Raw genomic sequence first — 21,327 nt, 5'->3', positions numbered from 1 at the left:
ATATCTGGCAACCTGTTCATTGGGCTTAAAAAAAAACATGTCATTCAGAGATGCAAATGGAAAGAAAGAAGATAACATAGTTATTTTTAAAAGTGTTAATCTAGTAATAATTCACAAGTATATCAGTTTAAATAGAAATTATACCTCCCTGTGTATTTGAGATACAGACAAGGAAATAAATTAAGACCTTTCTTTTAGGCCATTACCAGAGAAGTTAGGGAATATGACACTGTCAAGGGCAAACAAAATATCATAGCTCAGGAGAACCATGTATCAAGAATCTTAAAATATAGACAAAGCCGTGACTTCTTTCTTCAGTTGCTTGCAATTTGTGGGGATAAAGCTGTTCACACAGAAACTAATTGGAAAACAAGTGGGTACTATATTAAGTACTAACTGCAGAGACTGTACACATTGCATCATGTTTAAAAAGGGAATGGCTGCATGATGACATGGCTTTGCTTTATTTTCTCCACAAACAGTCCAATGCCAAGTAAAGCTGTGAAAACATGAGATGGAAATTTCATCACACTCTAGTGCCAAAATAATCTAAATCTTGTGGGGGTTTTTTCCCCCTTAACATTTGGTACAAATACAAACGTATATGTGGAGAAACTACATGGGGCCACATTATTTGCTTCTATGAATTCTGGGAGAAGGAAATAGATTTTATTCATGGTGAATGCATGCCCTAGCCTCCTGAAATCTGTTTTATGTATTTTCAAGAATATATTTTCAAAATTATCACAAAATCTTAAAAGAGTCATTTTGTTTGTAGCTTGTCGACCAGGTTTCTACAAGCCTTCGGATGGTAATGTGCAGTGTGCTAAGTGCCCACCTCACAGTTCTACTCACGAAGATGGTTCAGTGAACTGCAGGTGTGAGAATAATTACTTCCGAGCAGACAAAGACCCTCCATCCATGGCTTGTACCCGTGAGTAGTTTTGCTGCAACCCATGCCTCCATGTTTGTTTTATTTCCTTTTTTCTTCTTCTTATTGTGTTTTTTTTTAAAGCATTTGGCCCATTTCCTTCTGCTCTCCATGTGCAAATTAAAAGCTTTCTCTGCTTCACTCTCCATGCTTGCCTCACCACAAATGCAACATTTATCACACAAAATGAATTAGTTTTTAAAGCACTTCCTGCAACAGGACACCCAGAAGGAAAGAAAATTTTCTATATCTTGTTTTAGATCTTGCGTAATTTTGACACGGTAGGGGAGGTTTAGGCATGGGATTTGTATTTTTACTTTTCTATTCCCTCTTGTTATATGTTGGTCATAGGTCATAGGGAAAAAGAACTAAGATTTATAAAACTAATACTAAAGTTTTCATAACTATTCACAAGGGCATTGAATTTAGTGGTAAATTCCTTTGTTGGACTTCGTGAATGCATCTTCAACCTGGAGTCAAAACTCCCCCCTTCATAGCTCGGGGAGGACAGCACTCTTGAATCCATGTGTCTATAATCTCATGGATCCTCTGAGGATGAATTAAAAGTATATAATAAAGACAAGATGGTTATTTACCTCTTTCAGTTCCACTGTAAATTATCTATTTCCCTTGTAGTAGAAAACAGAAGTGAGGCTCATTAATCTTTGTTGAACTACTTTGCAGGACCTCCATCTGCACCGAGAAATGTTATATCTAATATAAATGAGACCTCGGTTATCCTGGACTGGAGTTGGCCCCTGGACACAGGAGGCCGGAAAGATGTTACCTTCAACATCATATGTAAAAAATGTGGGTGGAACGTAAAACAGTGTGAGCCATGCAGCCCAAATGTCCGCTTCCTCCCTCGACAGTATGGACTCACCAACACCACGGTGACAGTGACAGACCTCCTGGCACACACTAACTACACCTTTGAGATTGATGCCATTAATGGGGTGTCAGAGCTGAGCTCACCACCGAGACAGTTTGCTGCAGTCAGCATCACAACTAACCAGGCTGGTGAGTACCTGCTGGATGCTTCCTACTCCTGCCATCTCAGAGCCAAGTAATAGTTCTCACAGAAAGAGTGGAAGAAAGGGTAGGAAAAAAAAAGATTTGAAAGAGCCCCAGGTTATTCTTTTTTATTACTTTTAGACAGTTATGGTACATTAAATAGCTCAATTTAATTCTTCAAAGTGAGAATAAATCATATTTGTTAGATGATTTTAAGCTAGTTTAATCCATTGCTTCCCAATTTGAAATCTTTAAACATCTGGGGCTCTGGAGACAGTACTTATGGGGCTCCTTGCAGCATTTCCGTATTTTCAAGAACTTAACAGACATTGAATCTAGCTTGGAAAAGGCTATGTACGATACTTAAAACTATAAATGTCTTTACCTTAGTTATAATTATATCAAATTTTGTGTATAGTTATTCAGTTATTTTATACTCCCCAGAAGCTCTGGGTAGTATAGCTCAGATAGTTAAAACTCTCTTATTAATTAAAAAAAAAGAAAAGAAACACATTTTATTTAATAGATACAATTTGTATTTAAAAATTAAAAATATGGAATTGAGGAGAAGCTTAGTAAAAAGAGGTCTTGGTGGAAAACAGTTGGAATCACTGATCTTTAAAATTTCCAGATATAAATTTTATGGTGATTTCATCAACTGTATTTTCCACTGACAATCTTTTCCTAATTAAAAAGAAAATACTGTGTTGCCAGATTGTAAGCAAAGGGCCTTTAATATGGAATAGAAAATTTAAATAAACTTCTCAACTTTCTTTATCTTGCATCCACAACATTTCTCTTTTCTTTACTGTTAGTAAATCCTGTGTTTTTCAGTCACCCCTTAAATCTTCTAGTTGTTTTTCGGTTCTCTGATAATTCTTGTGATATTTTTTACTATGGTTGTTTTTACAGTGTGGTGTCCAGAATTATTCATGGGGTTTTAGTTGTGATTCTCTTAAACATATAGAAGAATTACACTTTGCAGAGTATACAGAGACATGCCAGTGATATCCCTTTGAAATAAGACAATCATTTTTCCAAGGTGATAACTGTGATGAATGAGTAAAAAACAGTTTTCTAATCAACAAAGCTGTGCAAAATTAAGCTGATAGATATTTATTGTGCATAACTGTTGCTACAAGATATCATAATTAGGGTTACATTTCAAACAATTCAGTTCAGAGATATTATTGTATAATTTATACACAAGAAAATAAACATTGGAGCCAAAAAAGGAGAAAAGGAAGAGACAGGATGGCCCCCTGAAAATACTTCAGCTAGAACTACAGACTCCCACATCTGCTCCCAGGAGAGCTAACCTTGAGTTGGAAGTTAGAATTGAGTGTAAACTCAGCTTCTTTTCTACATTTGGTTTAAATTATGGAAGTTCCTCTGCTCTCTAGCGGGACTCGCTCTTTTCTTTGAGGATATGAATACTGGATGTCAGAAGAAAAGAGAAAGGAGAGATGACTAAATTCTATCAGCTGGAAGAGGTCTTAAAGCAGCCAAATATCTAGCCAGGAAATTCACCACTTTCTTTCTTTCACTTGGCTGACTCAGGGAGGTTAGTTAAACTACCAAGGGTGCAAAACTAATAGGTGTCATCAGGGCTAATATTCACCAAGTATGCACAAGTATGACTCTGCTGGTTAGTAAAATTTTGTACTTATTTGCATACTGGTTAGAAGCAGACAAAGTTACTTCTGAAGGTGAGTATAGAAATGCACCTGTACTGGTTAATTCCTCAAGTACCCTAGGTAGCCCCCTAAACCCAGTATATCAAGCCCCCCACTTCCTTCCCCATAATCTAGCAATCAAAAGGATAAATCTTGCCATTAGAGGAGTCTCCAGACCAGTCTGTCAGGTCCCCCTTCTTCTCGTAATCCAGCAACCAAAAGGGTAAATCCTGGCACTCGAGTGGTCTCCAGATCCCTGTGCGGGAACTTTTCCAACTTGAGGGCTCCATGTCCCTAGCATGCCAGTTGACAGATATTTTGAATATAACCCCTGGCAGAGTCCATGTTTAAATGTGTCTTTCTGATTCCACATCCCTCCTTTGTTCCCACTTTTCTTCTAGTCTCCTATATTGACGAAATTCTTATAATTTTACATTGTCTCATGGTGATAAAGTTTATTTATGGAAAAGACAAGACTTTTTAATGAAGTGCACTGAATCATTATTTTAATCTTGCTTACTGAATCTGTAACCTCTCCCACTTAAAGCTAGATCTCAGACCAAGCAACATATGCTTTTGTTTCGCTTTAGTTAATGATATTAAAACTTTGTAGTTAATAATATTTAAAGATTTGTAACTTAGGTTTATTTAACTGTCTTCCATGAGAGAAAAAGAAAAGATGAGTAATGCTATTGCTATGTATCTCATGATTATAGCTTCTCATATTCAATGAACACAAGAATTTTAAGAAGTTATAATTATGTGGCAAATGGCTTTCCCAAATCCCATATTTCACTCTGATTTACTACCTTGTTTAAAACAAGAGCATCAATCTGTGTTATAATTATCTCCTAAGTCAAACAGAAGTGTATAAAAACAAGCAAGAGCTCCTTATTTGCTATCTTATCATTGACCTCTGGCTTTCTGACAATGCATTTATCAAGAAACGAATAGTTCCAGATATATACAATGAATGAATCTAGGTAAAGTGGCAACCAAGAGCAGGCCAAGACTTTAAAAAAATAAATGGGGTTGGTGCTTTGGCCCTCCCAGTTACAAATCACAGGGAAAGACAGAGATTCAGCAGGGATGATATCAGCTACTCTTCTTAACCCCACTCTCATTTTTCAGAAAAATCACAAATATGTCTACAACATGCACCATGAGGCATTTTATATATTTATCTCAGGGAGTCTGTATCATTTTTGTGCCTGGGGAGGTAGAGGTCTTTGTTCCATCTTCAAATCCCCATGGTAAGATATATAAGCAAGATTAGAAGCAATGCCATTTCTCCAGAGTGTTTCATTGTTTTGCTTTATTTTTGCTCTTGTGAAGGTTAATGGACCGGTAGCCTTGAGAAATGAGCTCCCGACGTCTAGAAAGATATGGCTATGACAGATACGATGCCTGGTGTTTAAATTCCTCCTTCCTCTCTATCTCTGACATGGCTATAAAGGGGAAATGTGAATGTGTCCCTTTTAATTTAGTTTGTGAGATTGAATTTGTTGATTTTTCTCTTGATTACATTGTAAAAGCCATGTGATGACCACATGATAAGGCACTTCTAAACTGTGGAGGATTATGTTGTGAATTTGGGTGTTAGTTCCCAGCCCTTAATACTTTCACAAAGTATGTCAGTGAGATAAAAAACATGGTCTGTACGTAAAGATTGTATCCATGAATCCATCAGTCAAACATGTACAGAACGAATTGCAGATTGCAGAACAAAAATCTGTGACGTTATATCTTGGGATAAATTGCTACTTCTTGTTTTCTTCTTTGAATGAGTATGTTTACCTTTCAGTTCTGGAAAAATCATTCCACTAGTGGAATATTTGTCCCTGTTTATTCTCAACTTCCATCATAGAATCTGCCCTTTCTCCACTATCCTATAGCACGTAACAATCTCAGGCAAGAAGAGGGGCCACTAGTAGAGAATATATGAGCTTTCAAGTTTTGAGATCCACCCCATGCCCATTTTACAGAAACTGAGATCCAAGAAGTTTTATCAACTTTTTATCAAGCGATCAAACTTCTACTTATGTCTTCCAACTCCAACTCCACTTTCAACTTCTGTTCTTGTGTTCTTTCTGCCATCCTATGATTCATGCCATATAGCTACAAAAAGAAATGCTGCCTTGGAGACAGAGGGGGGCTTTGCTGGGAAAATCTACTGTACCCTATGCCATCTACAATAAACTTGGTCCTTGCTTCTCAGTCATTTATCACAGGGTTTCTTAGGAGTATTCTGCAAGAGATCTTCTTTATCATCTCCACTCTTCCCCATAATTAATCTTATCCTTTACTCCCTCATTCCACACAGATGATTTTCCCTCTGTGATACTGTGATTTATAATAAGAAATATATATTTGGTCTTGGTCCCAGTTTATGGCACAGAGCTCCTAAAACTCTTAGAATTTCCTAAGTGATAAGAGCAATAATGGGTATTTTGTTATTCATAACAACCCCTTTCAGTCACATTTGAGTTTATGTTCATGAAGTGAGTTTTGGAAAGTCCCTAAGGATGGTGGCAGGGAAACAAACCATGTGATTAGAAGAACTTTTAGCCCCTCCACTCCTCAACCTCCCCTCTGGGTAGGGTGGAGGGGCTGGAGATAGATTTTAATCATCAGTGGTCAACGATGTAATCAATCATGCCTACGTAATGAAGCCTCCTTAAAAGCTCAAAGGACATGGTTCAGAGAGCTTTTGGGTAGATGCGCTGGTAGGCAACAAGTCTGGAGAAAGCATGGAAATTCTCTGCCCAGTACCTTGCCCTATTCATCTCTTCATCTGTCTGTTTCTGAATTGCATTCTTTTACATAATAAACTGTAAATCTAGTAAGTAAAATGTTTTTGTAAATTCTGTGAGCTGCTCTAGTAAATTAATTGAACATTAATTAAGAGGGGGTCATGGGATACTCCGATTTATACCTGTTGGGTCAGAAGCAAAGATAACAACCTGGACTTGAGATTAGTATCTGAAGGGGAGTTGGGGAAGTCTTATGGGACTGAGCCCTAACCTGTGGGATCTGATGCTAACTCCAGGTAGCTAGTATCAGAATTGAATTAAATCGTAGGACACCCAGCTGGTTTTGCAGAATTGCTTGGTGTGAGGAAAACCCCACATATTTGGTGACCAGAAGTGAAGTATTGCATAGAGGAGACACATAGGAGTATGCTTTTTCCTCTTACACCCTCCTAACTTATTAAGACCATAAAGTTTAGGAGGGAAAGGAAAATGCTATCTCACTGGCTTTTCTAAATCTTATTCCTCCTAACTCACTAACTCCCATTGACTCCTGACTCTAAAGAGTGGGCTGTCAAGAAAATCTCTTCCCCTTCTAGCATCTTAGATATACACTCTCCTGGCTCTTTTTCTTTGCCTTTTCTGTTGCATAGGCTTTTATTCATCTTAGAGGAAGTTACAAATAATTAAATAAAAGCAACAACAATACACACACGCTAAATACACACACGTATGCATATTACAAATTGTTTGACTCTTCATGATTTCATTTTATTTTTCTCCTAATTTTCAGTCTAAGATTAGATGTTTTCATAAAGTAATCCTTACTTCTCTCTTTGTTCTCTCATTCATAGTGCAGTCTGGTTTCTGTTCTCACTCTACAGAAGTGCCCTTCTGAGAACCAGTTATAATATCCTATTTGTACCTTTTTGTTAAAATGAATACAATTGTTAGGAAGAGTGTGGATTTCATAAGGGCCTGGACCTTGTCTGATGTTCACATCTGTGGTTCTCAGACTTAGAACAAGGCTTTCTAGCACCTTGTATTCACTCAAAAGTTTATTGAATGAATGAGTGATTGATTATTGGAAATGTCCACCATCCAAAAAAGAAAACATTCTCCCTCAAACCACTTTCTCTCCTTATTTTTTTTCTCCCTACCAATGAGACCACCGCTTTCCTCAGTTTACCAAATTCTGACACTTGGAATCATCTTTGGTTCATATTCCGCATTTAAGAAGTGATCACATGGTACTGATTTTTCCTTTGAATTGTTTCAGATCTTCATACTTTTTCTCCACACTTAGTGTTAGATTTTAAGGTTCTTAGTCATAACATTTATAAATAAATAATACCAAGAATTATAATAATCCTCTTTTAATTATGTTGAGATTCCAAAATAAAAAGGAATTGGAACTTAAATGAATTAGTAAAGTCAAAATATCATACTGCTTAGCAACTTCTTCCCACTGAGATATTTGTAAAAAGGGTTAATGGATCAACAAGTATATTTCAACGCTCCTTTTATGTTCATGTAATATATGCTCCAGCCATGCAAGAATTTATGATAGAAGTATAGATTTTTAAAAAATTATACAAATCATATAAACTTGCAGAAGACACTATGTAATTAAATGAGTTAAGAAGTGGTGGTTGAAGGATTTTAGGGAAACCTTTGGAAAAAAGAGTTTAGATGTACTTTGAAAAATAGGAATAAATCAGATAGGAGAAAAGAAAAGGAAGGGTATATATATTACAATATTGGAATTGAGTTTCCTGGGTAGTAGGAAGGGTAGGCTGAGAAGAGGAGATGGATCTTGTTAAAGGGTAACAGGAAATCAGGTTGGATATGCAAGGAAGACCAAGCAACTGGTATGTTAGATAGTGGGATATTGGATGGAAATACATATATTGAGTGGAAGAGTAACCTCATTCAATCTGTTTTAAGAAGCTTAATCTTGAAAAGAGCATGGAACAGTGTCAATAAGTATAATTCTTCACATGTGAATGCCTGAATTATAGTGAAAGAATGACATAATTGGATTTAAATGAGTATTCGTATTATCTGCAATTACAATTTTCAAGTCTAAAACGGCATTTAAAAAATGTTGAGCCATACATTCAAACAAACAAAAAAAAAGTTATAGAAATTTTTGGTCTTTTCCTACTTACATTCTTGATTGCCAGGTAGTTGACATTGAAGTACCATCAGTCCTAGAATTCTTTTGCCTTGCAGTCTTACAATCAAATAAACAACTTTAGCATGACACTTAGGTAAATGCCACTCTGTTTCTCTCAATTTATAATAGTTGAAAAAGGTGTCCCTCCATTCTCTGGGTCCTGGTATCACTCCAGTATTTCCTTTTTCAACATACCCCTAATCCTTGAAATTTTTGATCCAGGCATGCACATTTTTAATATTTTTTTCTAGTTTCACTTAAACTTATTTTTTCCTCTATGAAGATTATCTTGACCTCTATACTTCCCTAGAGTAAATGGACCTGTCCCTCCTGTTTCAATTTACCCTATTGGAGTTGTGCATATATGTGTACAGTTTTTATCATAAAATTTAATTTGTTCACATATATGAAAGTGTTGCAAATAGTACCATAGTACACAATATGTGTATATACCTTAAGCCAGATTTCCTAAAAATTAACATTTTACTACATTCGCTTTATCATACTCTCCCCCATTGCCTTCTCTATAGAGATATTATTTATTTCTGAACCACTTGAGTGTAAATTGCAGATATTATGCTCCTTTACTCCTAAATTCTTCAGTGCGAACTTCCTAAAACAATGTCACTCTCTTACATAACCTCAATACATTTATCAAAATCAGGACATTAGCATTGTCCATATTATGATCTTATCTGCAGATATTAGTCAACTTTTGTCAATTATTCCACGATGTCCCTTTGGCAAAAACAAATGGATATTCTGTTTACCTTCAGTTTCTATATATAATATAGTTCCTATCTACAATAATGAATAAATTAACCATTTTCTGTAAATTAAGTCAGATACAAAAATATGAAGGGAAAGGGAATCAACACTTATGGGTAGGACTTTCTCAGGGGTTTGATATCTCTCTAAGAGTTTCACAGTTGCCACCCCATTGAAAAATGACCAGTAGATAATATTATTTAAAAAAGAGAGAACTCGACTTAATTTTATTTAGATTTCCTGTTGAAGAACCATCAATTTATACAAAGAAGGATAGCATCTTGGAGGCCTTCTGATATAAGGAAAACATTCTTAGCCTTGGCTTTAAACAGAATAGCCTCTATCATTCACTTAATTTAATGATCAAAGACAAATCTCTAATTTTCTTCCAGTGAAAAATTCCTATCCATCACATGAGGGATTGAACTGGAAATTCAGTCATAATTTTTCCTGTTTTATTTATTTTTTGTGATTCTAGTACTGTAGTTTAGAACTTTGTTATTGGTATAATTTTAATCAACCAGTACATCTTTTTGATCTTTAACCACACCTATCAATTTACTTCTTCTAAAGGACTTCTAAAAGCATACTTGCCTATACTTTTGTGACCTTGTCACAGGACAAGGTAACAGCATCTATTAGTAGAAAAAAATAGTTTAATATATCTTGAATAAACAATACACACGGATGTGCAGGCTCAGCGGCCATGGCTCACAGGCCCAGCCGCTCCGCGGCATGTGGGATCTTCCTGGACCAGAGCACAAACCTGTGTCCCCTGCATCGGCAGGCAGACTCTCAACCACTGTGCCACGAGGGAAGCCCAACAATAAACACTTTTTAAAATGAATCTTAAACTATCAGAGCCCTTTGGCTACATTTAGAATCCAGTCTAATTTTTATACATTGATAAAGCAGATATTTTAAAATCTTCTTCATTCCTTATTCTGCAATAAATTTCCTCTATCTACCTTGTTCTGTTGGGATTTAGAAGCAGCATTTATAGATATGACAGAGGAATGCCTCATGTCAAAGAGAGCCAGGCAGGCTTTAGAATTTCTGAAGAAGCAAACGTTTCAAAATAAAACTAGAAAAGGTATACAGCTTGGATCTGCTATTAAGCTACAGATACGTATTGATATAGTCTCTTTAGAAATGTATGCTGACATATAATTATGTACCCCTGGAAGTAAACTAGACATCAGAGCATCTACATGAATTCTTTCAGAGCATGAAGGAAGGTGTTTTGTAGCACCAGTATAGTACATCAGAAAGCTAAAATATAATGAAAATCAAACAAAATAGTGAAAATAAGATTACAGTAAGGCATTCTGATGAATCCTCCCCTTGTTGTTTCAGTTGTGTGATTAATAAACCCTAAGAATTGAAGGCTTAACCTTTTATTTCTTTCAACAAACAAATGAGGTCTGAATCAGGCCCAGAGATTACAAGTGAATATATACATTATAATTTTCTTGGTGCATTTCGCTTGTGTGGTAATTTAGCTTCTTTCTTTCCTATTTGAAATCAAGGCAGAGACCTGTACATCTGGGGATATCACTCTGCAGTGATGTGTCCTAGTGTGCCTGAAGCCTTCCACATCATTTAACACATTAATGATGCCTTTCAGCCGTCACACCCTGGTATGGAGGCATATCACATATCTGCAGCATGAGCAATAAGCTGAACAAAAGCAGAGCCATATATTGTCCTGACAGTTATTCAGAACCTTTATCTGAGCTTAAAGCCACAATTGTATGGAAAACCAGCAAATGGAGATAGTTTGGGGGTTTCCAGGGTCTATATTGAACTCTCATCCCATTTTTGTTTCTGCTCTTTAATATCAATACAATTAAAATGAACGGAGCAGACATATGTCTGGAGAATTACGGTTATTCTTTTCCTGCTGACTTCTCCTTTAAAGTGCTCACAAGAACAGAAATAACAACAACCAGCTAGAGGAGAAAATATGGTGTTAACTAAAGCACTTAGTATTAAGAAAGTATAGCATAGGGAACTATATTCAATATCTTGTAATAACTTATAATAGAAAAGAATCTGAAAAAGAATATATATATGTGTGTATATATATATGTGTGTGTATAATTGAGTTACTTTGCTGTACACCTAAAGCATTTGTAAATTGACTATACTTCAATTAAAAAATAAAAATTAGAAAGAGACAAATAGCCATTTAATGCTAACTTGTGCCATATTCACTGCATCTTTCCAAGAGCAAAAAATACTTTTTCAATAGAAATCTTTCCTATTATTATTTTTCCCAAGCAGAATGTTTTTAGTCACAAAACACGTTAAAGACAATAACTTATCTTTTAATATATTCTACCCCTCTAGGATTAAGTTAAATATAAAAGATCCTTAGGGAATAATTGCAATATGTGCAGATAATTGAGAAATTGAATAAATGCAAATATTTAGAAGGAAAAGATGCTCTGATTTTAAAAGCAAAAATCCTACTACCACTAACTAGACTCTTTCATTATAAACTCTTAATTATATTTCAGTATCTCCAAAAATACAATCTCCCTGTTAATAACTATAATATAGCCCAAAAATCTGACTTTATAATATAGCACCTATCAATATAGCACCATTGTCCAAATTGAAAAAAAAGCACCTCTTCCTCAAGGGACTTTATTGCCATCTGCTATAAAATTGTTGTGATATGTATTCAAATTAAAAGAATTATTATGTGTGGAATCCCCATGTGCTAGGGCCCTGAGATTCTATAATATTCACACTAAACCAAAGAATGCTGAGGCCAAAAAATGGGAAGCTCACATTTTCTACCTCATTTCACCAGTAGTAATTGCTGATCTAAATCCTCTTGATATGATTAACACTGCTCTATAGTCTATTACATAATTATGTCATTTAATCCTTACAACAATTTTATGACTGTGAGTGGTTAAATGTCTTGTCCATGATTTCACAACTCCAAAGTTCCTGCTCTTAACTGTTAGGATATTCTTTTTCCTATGACTTTGCATAATTAAGACTGAAAAAAGAAATCTGTAAAGATGGTTACCATATTAATGTAATTTGTGACTACCTGGCACACAGATCATATGATTTTTTTTCTTTGAAATCAAAATTTCACATGATTTGAGCAATGTTGATAAAAAAAGAAATCTGAATTGCTTTATTGGGAAGTTATTTACCCAAATCTTTCTTGCCAAAACCAAACAATAAAAACTCTTCTAATGTAGCTTTGAAGGGTTATATTTACTATTAGTCAATGTTAATTTAAAAGCATTTATCTTGACAATTTGTTATCATTAAGAATTAACCTCTTACTGCTTTCATTTTCATTCCGGTAGGAAAAAAATAATTATAACAAACCAACAGAAAGAAAATCTGTGTCTTGTCACCATTTTGTCCAAGAAATGGTTTTAAAGTGGAGGCTGGGGCTTTCCTGGTGGCCCAGTGGTTGAGAGTCCGCCTGGCGATGCAGGGGACACGGTTTCGTGCCCCGGTCCGGGAGGATCCCACATGCTGCGGAGCGGCTGGGCCTGTGAGCCATGGCCGCTGAGCCTGCGCGTCCTGTGCTCAGCAACGGGAGAGGCCGCGGCAGTGAGAGGCCCGCGTACCGCAAAAAAAAAAAAAAAAAAAAAGTGGAGGCTGTATGTTATATTTTAAACCTAGGTTCTTTGCTGGGAGGTGATGGTATATTAGGCAATGTATTTCAAATGTCAAGTAAAAAAAACCTTTTAGAAAACATTTTAATAGAAGGAAAATGAAACAAGCTCTACTCAATGAAAGAGAAATAGAGAATTTATTTCCTTGACATGTTGGAAATTTGCATGAATAACTGTTAGGTGTACTCCTTCTTAGAGGATATACACACAATTATGCTCCATGGATGGACGAAGATGGACAAACTCTGCCCCAAAACTATATTCAAACAACATGATGAACCAAAAAGATAAAAGTACATTATATGCAACATTTTTCTTTAATATGTCTGTAGTGAGCAAAGTATGTCAGAGCAGAGCAGAGTCTGTATGTCAGAGTAGGAAGAGTTCTGGAATGCATATCAACAGAGGGGAATACTCCTCTCTGCTCCCACACTTTGGTTTCAGCCTCTGAATAGGTCACTTTTATCAGAGCTATTGTTTTATCTCTTTTGTGAAATTAAACACTTGGACTGGATAATTTTTAAGTTTCCTTCCAGTTACATATTCTAGGGAACTAAGTTGATGCAAAATATATCATGTATTCATGGGAAAATAATCCAGTATTTACTTACAATTGAAACAAATATGATTGCAAAAAAACAACATTTGAAAAGCAGAGTGGTGAAGGACAGTGTCAAAAGTCCAACTGTAAATCCAGGTGTTGCCACTTAATAGTGAGGTGACTAGATTTTTTATTTTGAAATTTGGTTTGTTTATGCATTCCTTCCCAATTTTCTTTAAAAATGAATTTAAGACAGGGATTAGACTAATCTGGAGTCTTTACATCCTTTTTGACATGGATACAATAATACACACACAGATTGTTGTGAGGACTAAATAAAATGAGAGAAAGTATATGGAACTAAGGAAGCACTTAAATAAGTTATTGAGCCCTGTCTCAAACATAATCATGCTGATCTTGCTCTATCTGGGAGAAATAGAAACTCCTTTTTAAAATTAAAAAAATATGAATAAGTATTAAAATATATGAAGTCAGACTCTGAAACACCCTACTTTGATGTGATTGGTTTAGGCTCTAATTCTTTCAAAATTGGAATTCATATGTGATATAAAACAACTCTCAATATAATAAGCCATTCTTCCTTCATTACATACACAGATGTATGTATATATCTTGACTTAGTGTCAACACTGAAGTGCCCATGAGAGGGTCTAATGGAAACATCTGATAGGCAGTTGGTTATATTCAGCTATACTTCTGAGACTTTGGCTAGGATGACACCCAAAGACAACCATAAAATAAAAAGGATTGGTGAGAATAGTAAAGGGATAGTCACGCAAAGAATGTCTACAAAGATTAAAGAAAAGAGATGGACAGAGATATAAGAAGAAATCAGGTGACAAATGAATATTCTAACAATCATTCAGGATAAAGAGTTAAAATAAACTTTTACCAAGGACTATGTTGTGACATAAAACAAAGGTGTTGCAATTACTTAGGAAATGGTCACCTTTTACTTTTAATCACTAGAATATTGGTTTTTAAGTACATTTTAATAAGTTTACTATAGTTCCAAAAAGAGAAAATTTTAAATGCCCCCAAAATAACTATGCTCACTACAGACATATTAAAGAAAAGTGTTGCATATCATGTACTTTTATCTTTTTGGTTCATCATGTTGTTTGAATATAGTTTTGGGGCAGAGTTTGTCCATCTTCGTCCATCCATGGAGCATAATTGTGTGTATATCCTCTAAGAAGGAGTACACCTAACAGTTATTCATGCAAATTTCCAACATGTCAAGGAAATAAATTCTCTATTTCTCTTTCATTGAGTAGAGCTTGTTTCATTTTCCTTCTATTAAAATGTTTTCTAAAAGGTTTTTTTTACTTGACATTTGAAATACATTGCCTAATATACCATCACCTCCCAGCAAAGGACCTAGGTTTAAAATATAGCATGCATCCTTCTTGATTTGAATTAATATGGTAGAAGAATTTGGTTTAATTTAAAGTCCTTATTTCTGAAAAGTTTAAAAAATGAATCTCATCTATCTTACTTGAAATATGTTTCCATTCTAAGCTATTTTCATAAATTCTTATTATTGCAGATAGAAGATAGATGTCTTTATTAAAGTCCCAATATAAAACAGCTAGAAAAAGAACTAGGTTTTGCAACAACTTATTGTTTTGTGTGTATATATTTGCATTTGTGTTTGTATGTTTATGTGTGTGTATATATATATATACATATCTCAAGAAGAATATAAAGTTCTAGAAAGAGTAAAGTTCTAGAAAGTGTATGAAACCTAACAGATCTGAGAGAAGAAAGTCCTTTTATTTTCGAAATCATTTGCACTTGAATAGTTTTACTCTTGACTATGTTATTTATTAAATAAGGATTATGTCTACCCGGAGTTGTGGTAACGACAAGAACAATTGCCTACATAAACACTCAAGTGCTTGGTCCTTATAAGTGATCAATACTTGGTAGTAATATCATTAATGAACTTTTGGAACATTTAGCAACGAATGTACTTTTGAAGATCAAAATAACTTTTAGCTAACTCCTGGTTTCTTTGGCAATACATAACACACTTAATTACTAATTGCTTTTTTCTGTTCCCTAAGCATTGACTGAGCACTTATTGTGAGCCAGGTACTATGCTGAATGCACAGTGGATAAAATGCTTATTAAGATGTGCCTACTATCTTCAAGGAGCTCTCAGTTTAGCAGGAGATCTTAAAGGTTTTAAGAAACCAGCATGAAATTGATTGGTTTGACCAAGAAAAGGCAGGCAAGGCCAATTACCAAGACACTTCAATAAGCATCAGCAGCCAGTAAAGCCACCCAATGAAATATTTATCTTGAATTCACGGATAATGCCAAATTATGTATAATAGCTTCATTTTTTTTCATTACTAAAGGATAGATTTTAAAGACTATCTTTTTATGATTTTTTTTATGTGATGCCAAAAAAAACAACACCCTATCCCAAAGATTTTCACTCAAAGGAGAAAGAAAAAGAAATAAATACTCTAAATTATGTACAGATTAAATGATAGTTGTATGTGTAGTTTAATTGTATCGCAGTTGAATGTGTCTGGTTTGTATAAAGCAACTAGTCAAAATATGTGAAGTGAACAAATATTTAGAGTTGTCCAGTGAAACTCTCCACGTCAGTCTGGCTTATTTATCAATCTATCTGTCCCTTCTCCTGTCTCTCAATCAAGCTTTTTGTTATTAGTATGGAATGTAGTTTCTATTTAGTTAAATATACAAATTTATAGACAGTTACCAAGTAAAGTATATGAAACTAGGAGCAAACCAATATATTGTACAGCTCAAGCTTACACAGTGTTATATGTTAATTATATCTCAATTTTTAAAAAGTATATGGAACTAAAGAGCACTAAAATATAATGGATAGTAATTATCATAAAAGTAACTCTTCATAAAAAGTCATTAAGAAAAATTTTAGAAATGTTTATAATCATTGTAAGAATAAATTATAATTGCTCTGAGGATATGTGGCCAGAATTTAGCACTGATGATGTAATAATATGCCAGGTTTTACACTCTGTCTGCTAGTATTTGTTAAGACATCCATGATTATAAATATTGCCTGTTTGTGAAAGGTAAAATTTATTGCTCACTCTATTAAGTTAAAAACACTACTGAAATGAGTTTCAAAAAAAGAAATCTATCAGAGGGATTGTATGTAAAGAAATAATCCACCATTTTTTATCCAGGTCAATCTTCATATACACTTTGTTAGGAGATAAGATTTTAACTGTCTTCTTGGGAAGTGCTTAAGGAAATTCTAAAATTCATGTGCATTCCACTTGTAATGCTGGTATTTACATAACTATTTGCTGTAATTTTTAGTATACTGAATGAAGTCTTAAAAAGTATTTTATATATATTTTGATGATAAATGTTTCTCTACTATTAGTAGTAATTTCTTATTTAAATAAACTGGTGGGCATTAGATATTTTGTATTTATTTGTGCATATCTTTGGGTTGTTGTAATAGCCTAAAGGAACTGTTGAATAGACATAAAATCATATTTATTATTTAAAGTAACAACCAAGTGTGGAGTAATAGGCATTTGTCAAATACAGTATTGGGTATTTTACAGGCAGCATTTAACCCTTTAAGCAACCCTGTAATTTGAGCATTATTACCCTTATTAATAGAAAAGGAAACTGTTTTCAAGAGTTTAGTTAACTAGCCCCTCTTTTCTAACTTATGTGGATAAAGAGAATTTGAATCCAGGTCTTTTAAATACAATAGTATTTCCCAGTTTTCAGTAAACAACTGCATGTTTTCAGGAATTTTGCTTCAACCACATACCACCAGGACTCTCATAGTTTAGCAATGTATCAATACTTAGTTAAATCAAGCCTCATTTGTTACCTAAAATATATTTGAAAAGAGAACTTTACTCCTGTATATGGAGAGCTAATTTCATTTATTAAATATTTGTTTGTCTGTATAGCACCTAAGATCCTTTTTCAAACCACCAACAGTAAATTTGGAACCCTTTGAGTAATATACTGCTGCCCATCAATACTACAAGCCTGGCAATTATGAATATGGAGTCTGTAACCCACAGGCCTCCCCATTGCAGGTAATGGCAACTCCATCCTTCCAAGTAATCCAGATTAAAGCCATTGTAGTCATCCTTGACTCCTCCCTCTTACAACTGATCTATCAGCCTATTCTATAAATATGCCTTCAAAGTATGACAAGAACCAGACCACTTCTTACCACATCCATTGCTACAACCCTAATTCCTTCATATCCTGCCTGTATTATATAAAATACCTCCTAAATGGATCCCTTCCTTACACCCGTGCCTTCTCTACAAAAATCTCTTGTAACTATATTAATGTTCATTATCATTAATTATTTCATTACATAGATTAATGACATTTCTATTTTTTTCTGAAATATAGCTGGTAGTTTTTCCTAGTTATTTTAAATGTTTTATTCCCTTTCCCTGTTTCCTTTTAAAGGAGATAGGCATTATTTTTTATTTGACCATTGGAAAGACGAAAGAAATAACCTCTTATATGACCAGATAAGTTTATTTTTATTTTTTTTTTTGCGGTACGCGGGCCTCTCACTGTTGTGGCCTCTCCCGTTGCAGAGCAGAGCCTCCGGACACGCAGGCTCAGCGGCCATGGCTCACGGGCCTAGCTGCTCCGCGGCATGTGGGATCTTCCCGGACCGGGGCACGAACCCGTGTCCCCCGCATCGGCAGGTGGACTCTCAACCACTGCGCCACCAGGGAAGCCCACCAGATAAGTTTATTTTTTTCAAAAAAGTCTCAGGCAGGAATTGCTGCTCCTAATTGTGTGTTCTTAAATGCTGACTCATGAGTTTGATGACTTAATATGTTAATAGCTTGACATTTGGCATTTCTTTCCTCATGTAACTCTCACATGTAAAATGTTCACCTACTGCATCTTACCTAGAGTACACGTATGGTTTTGAATCCAAAAGAATATACTGAAACAATAAAAAATGTGCCATTAGTGTTACCCATGGCACAGCCAAGGCCTTCTTGTATCCTCTGTCCTTTGGAATAAAGACTTATGAGTTCCTAATCTATACATTTTGTTAAGATACATTTTTAAAAGTGTGTCATGTATAGCCTAAGATATAAGCTTGAAAGTTGATATGAGTGGTGCTTTGTGACAGAACCACAGATGTTCAGTACATGATATATTTATTTTTTACCCCAGTGGCCCTTATAAAAAGGGCTAGAAGATCGGCTTATAACAAGTCAACTAATGACATGATATAGAGAGGCCCCTGGTTCAGTGGCTGTTATTACAGCTGTGTCCCATTACATATTAGATACCTAGAACATGGTTGCATTCCAAATGGCATTTATCTTTTGAATTTCAAACATTCCTGCCATAAATAAGGATTTTATGGTTTTCAAAAATGTTTCACAGTTTAGTCTAGGGAATACTGAAAGGTTGTTTTTACTTAATGAAATTCCCCCTTTAAGGGTTCCTGGAGCTAAGATGAGCATTTTTTGAGCACTCACCTCTGCAGACCTGTGTCATTTTCCTCTCTGCCCATTCCTTGCTATTCCCTTAGCCTGGATAGGTGATAATAACTTGAGTTTCACAAAACCAGCAGTGTGGAGACCATATGAGGGTTGGCTTTTGATCATGGTTTAACAATTCTCTTTGTTACTTTTTCCAACAAGAGATAGCTGAATCTATCATAGAATGATGACCTATGTTAGTGGTACAGGAAAAGCAAGATTTTTATATGTATTTTGTTCCCAAAACAAATACTATGTTTTAAATATATTCTAAGTGAAAGTGTGAAGAGTGAGGACCCCTCCTTCTCCAAGGTCCTGATTATATTGTGAAGGAGCTAGAGATTCCTGCATTTAAAGCATAATAGTATAAAACCTTAAGAACAGTTATATGAGATGACCCCACTCCAGAAATAATAGCCACAGTTATTCCTTTCAAAAATAATTATAATGATCCATCTCATCTTTTCAAAGTGGGACTAGCTGCTATTAATCAAGTGTATGTTCCTTTCTTTTTGAGATGTATATGTCTCCTATCTTGAGGAATGAACCACGTAAGGAAGGAAATTCATTATGTGTGTCCTTGATTCAGGGAGAAACTCCGTCATTTTCCTTTTGTTCTCCAAATAATTGTCGGGATGGTGGGAGATCAGCCTGGATAGTTATTGCTGGTGTAGCAACTGCTGCCTAGGAGCAAGCTCTGTTCCACCTCGATGGAAAGAAAGCAGCTGCCTTTCTACTGCAGTTGGTACCAGACAGCTGCTTTTATTGTCTATATTTCTTTATAGGGTCTCTTATCCTAGCTGTAGTCACCTGCACACAGCCTACAGTTTTTTTTTTTTAGTCACAAAGGCTACAACCAGAAAGCTTTATATGACCTCTGGAATGAACAATGCAGAAAGTGGAGTGGAAAGACATTTTCCTGGAACACTGAATAAAGAGTGAACATGTGTGTATGTGTGTGGGGTGGGAAGGTGTTGGGACGGGGCAAGGGGAAAGTGCTTGGTATGTGTGATTGAGTGTTTGTGAAAAGCACCAGATTGACAGATGGCAGGATGTACACAACATGGGAAGGATGGCAGCGAAAACTCATCAGCCTTTGTTCTGCAAAGAATCACCACCAGAATACGAACCAAAAATATGCCAAAATGAATGAAATTTTTCATTTGTTCACAGTTTAAAGAAAATGTTTTCATTGACTGGGATTATATTTATTAACACAAACTAAAATTTTAGTCTGATGTCATTTCAGTCTCTGTTTTCCTCCTCAAGTTTTAATAAGAGGATTTATACAAGTCCAAACTGCCGGGAGATTGTAAGATGGTTGGCTGTAGCATCAAATAAAACAGTTCTATCAGTTTATCCTAAATAAAGCTATGTATCTATCTTTGCTTTTAGACATAATTTTTGATCTTAGAAGTATTTTTGGACGGGATTTATTGAATTATATTAGACCCCGGATTAGTCAAGTTAACCAAAGAAACAGAACCAATAGAATGTGTGTCTATCTATCTGTTTATCTATATCTATCTATCTATCTATCTAGAAAGAGAAAGAGAGTGATTTCTTTTATAGAATTGGTTCACATGATTGTGAGGACGGGCAAGTCCACAATTTGCAGGGTAGTCAGGCAGATTGGAGACTCGGGGAAGAGTTGATGTTGCAGCTGAGTCTGAAGGCAGTCTGGAGGCAGAATTCCCTCTCTCAAGGGAAATACCTCAGTCTTTTTCAAAGGCCTTCAAGTGATTGAATGAGACCCAGCCACATTATGGAATACTATCTGCTTTCCTTAAATCTACTGATTTAAACGTTAATCTCATTTGAAAAACACCTTCAGAGTGACTTCTAGACTAGCTACGTTGATACGTAAAATTAACCATCATACTCCCCCATGGCAGTGGTGTGTGTGTGTGTGTGTGTGTGTGTGTGTGTGTGAGATTGCTATCTTTCTTTTGAATAAATATCTAGACCATACATTTAAGGGAAATGCCAGGATAAGTTGTTACACGGACAATAATAATCTTTGAATTTCCCCCACTGACCATATTGAAATTCTCTTTTGGTTAATTTTAATTCTACTTTGGGTGTCTTTTCTTAGGTTTTCCTTGGAATGCAATACCTAATGCATGAGATGTTCCCTCCCCCCATCCTATCCCAAATATGTTGAGGTTCAAGACCTCCTTTGGGTGACCACTTATCAATAGCAATGTAATTTGTAGAAAAGGCACATTATACTGTTTTTTATTGGTAAATATTTTTACATCAACATTTTACTTTTGGAGATCAC

At 35.3% G+C, this 21,327-nt stretch overlaps 1 protein-coding gene across 1 annotated transcript in view; it reads left to right on the top strand.

Moving 5' to 3' along the window:
• The window catches only part of EPHA3 (EPH receptor A3), a 367,753-nt gene that overhangs the window by 238,447 nt on the left and 107,979 nt on the right, over positions 1 to 21,327 (top strand). The window contains exons 4-5 of the mRNA XM_004272636.2: positions 779 to 934; positions 1,616 to 1,951. Coding sequence (XP_004272684.1) covers positions 779 to 934; positions 1,616 to 1,951 — 492 coding nt within the window. The remainder of the gene's footprint in view (positions 1 to 778; positions 935 to 1,615; positions 1,952 to 21,327) is intronic.

This window comes from Orcinus orca, chromosome 5, assembly GCF_937001465.1.
Source record: "Orcinus orca chromosome 5, mOrcOrc1.1, whole genome shotgun sequence".
Lineage (NCBI taxonomy): Eukaryota > Metazoa > Chordata > Mammalia > Artiodactyla > Delphinidae > Orcinus > Orcinus orca.
The sequence above is the reverse complement of the archived record's forward strand: the minus strand, read 5'-3'. Positions and strand labels throughout refer to the sequence as shown.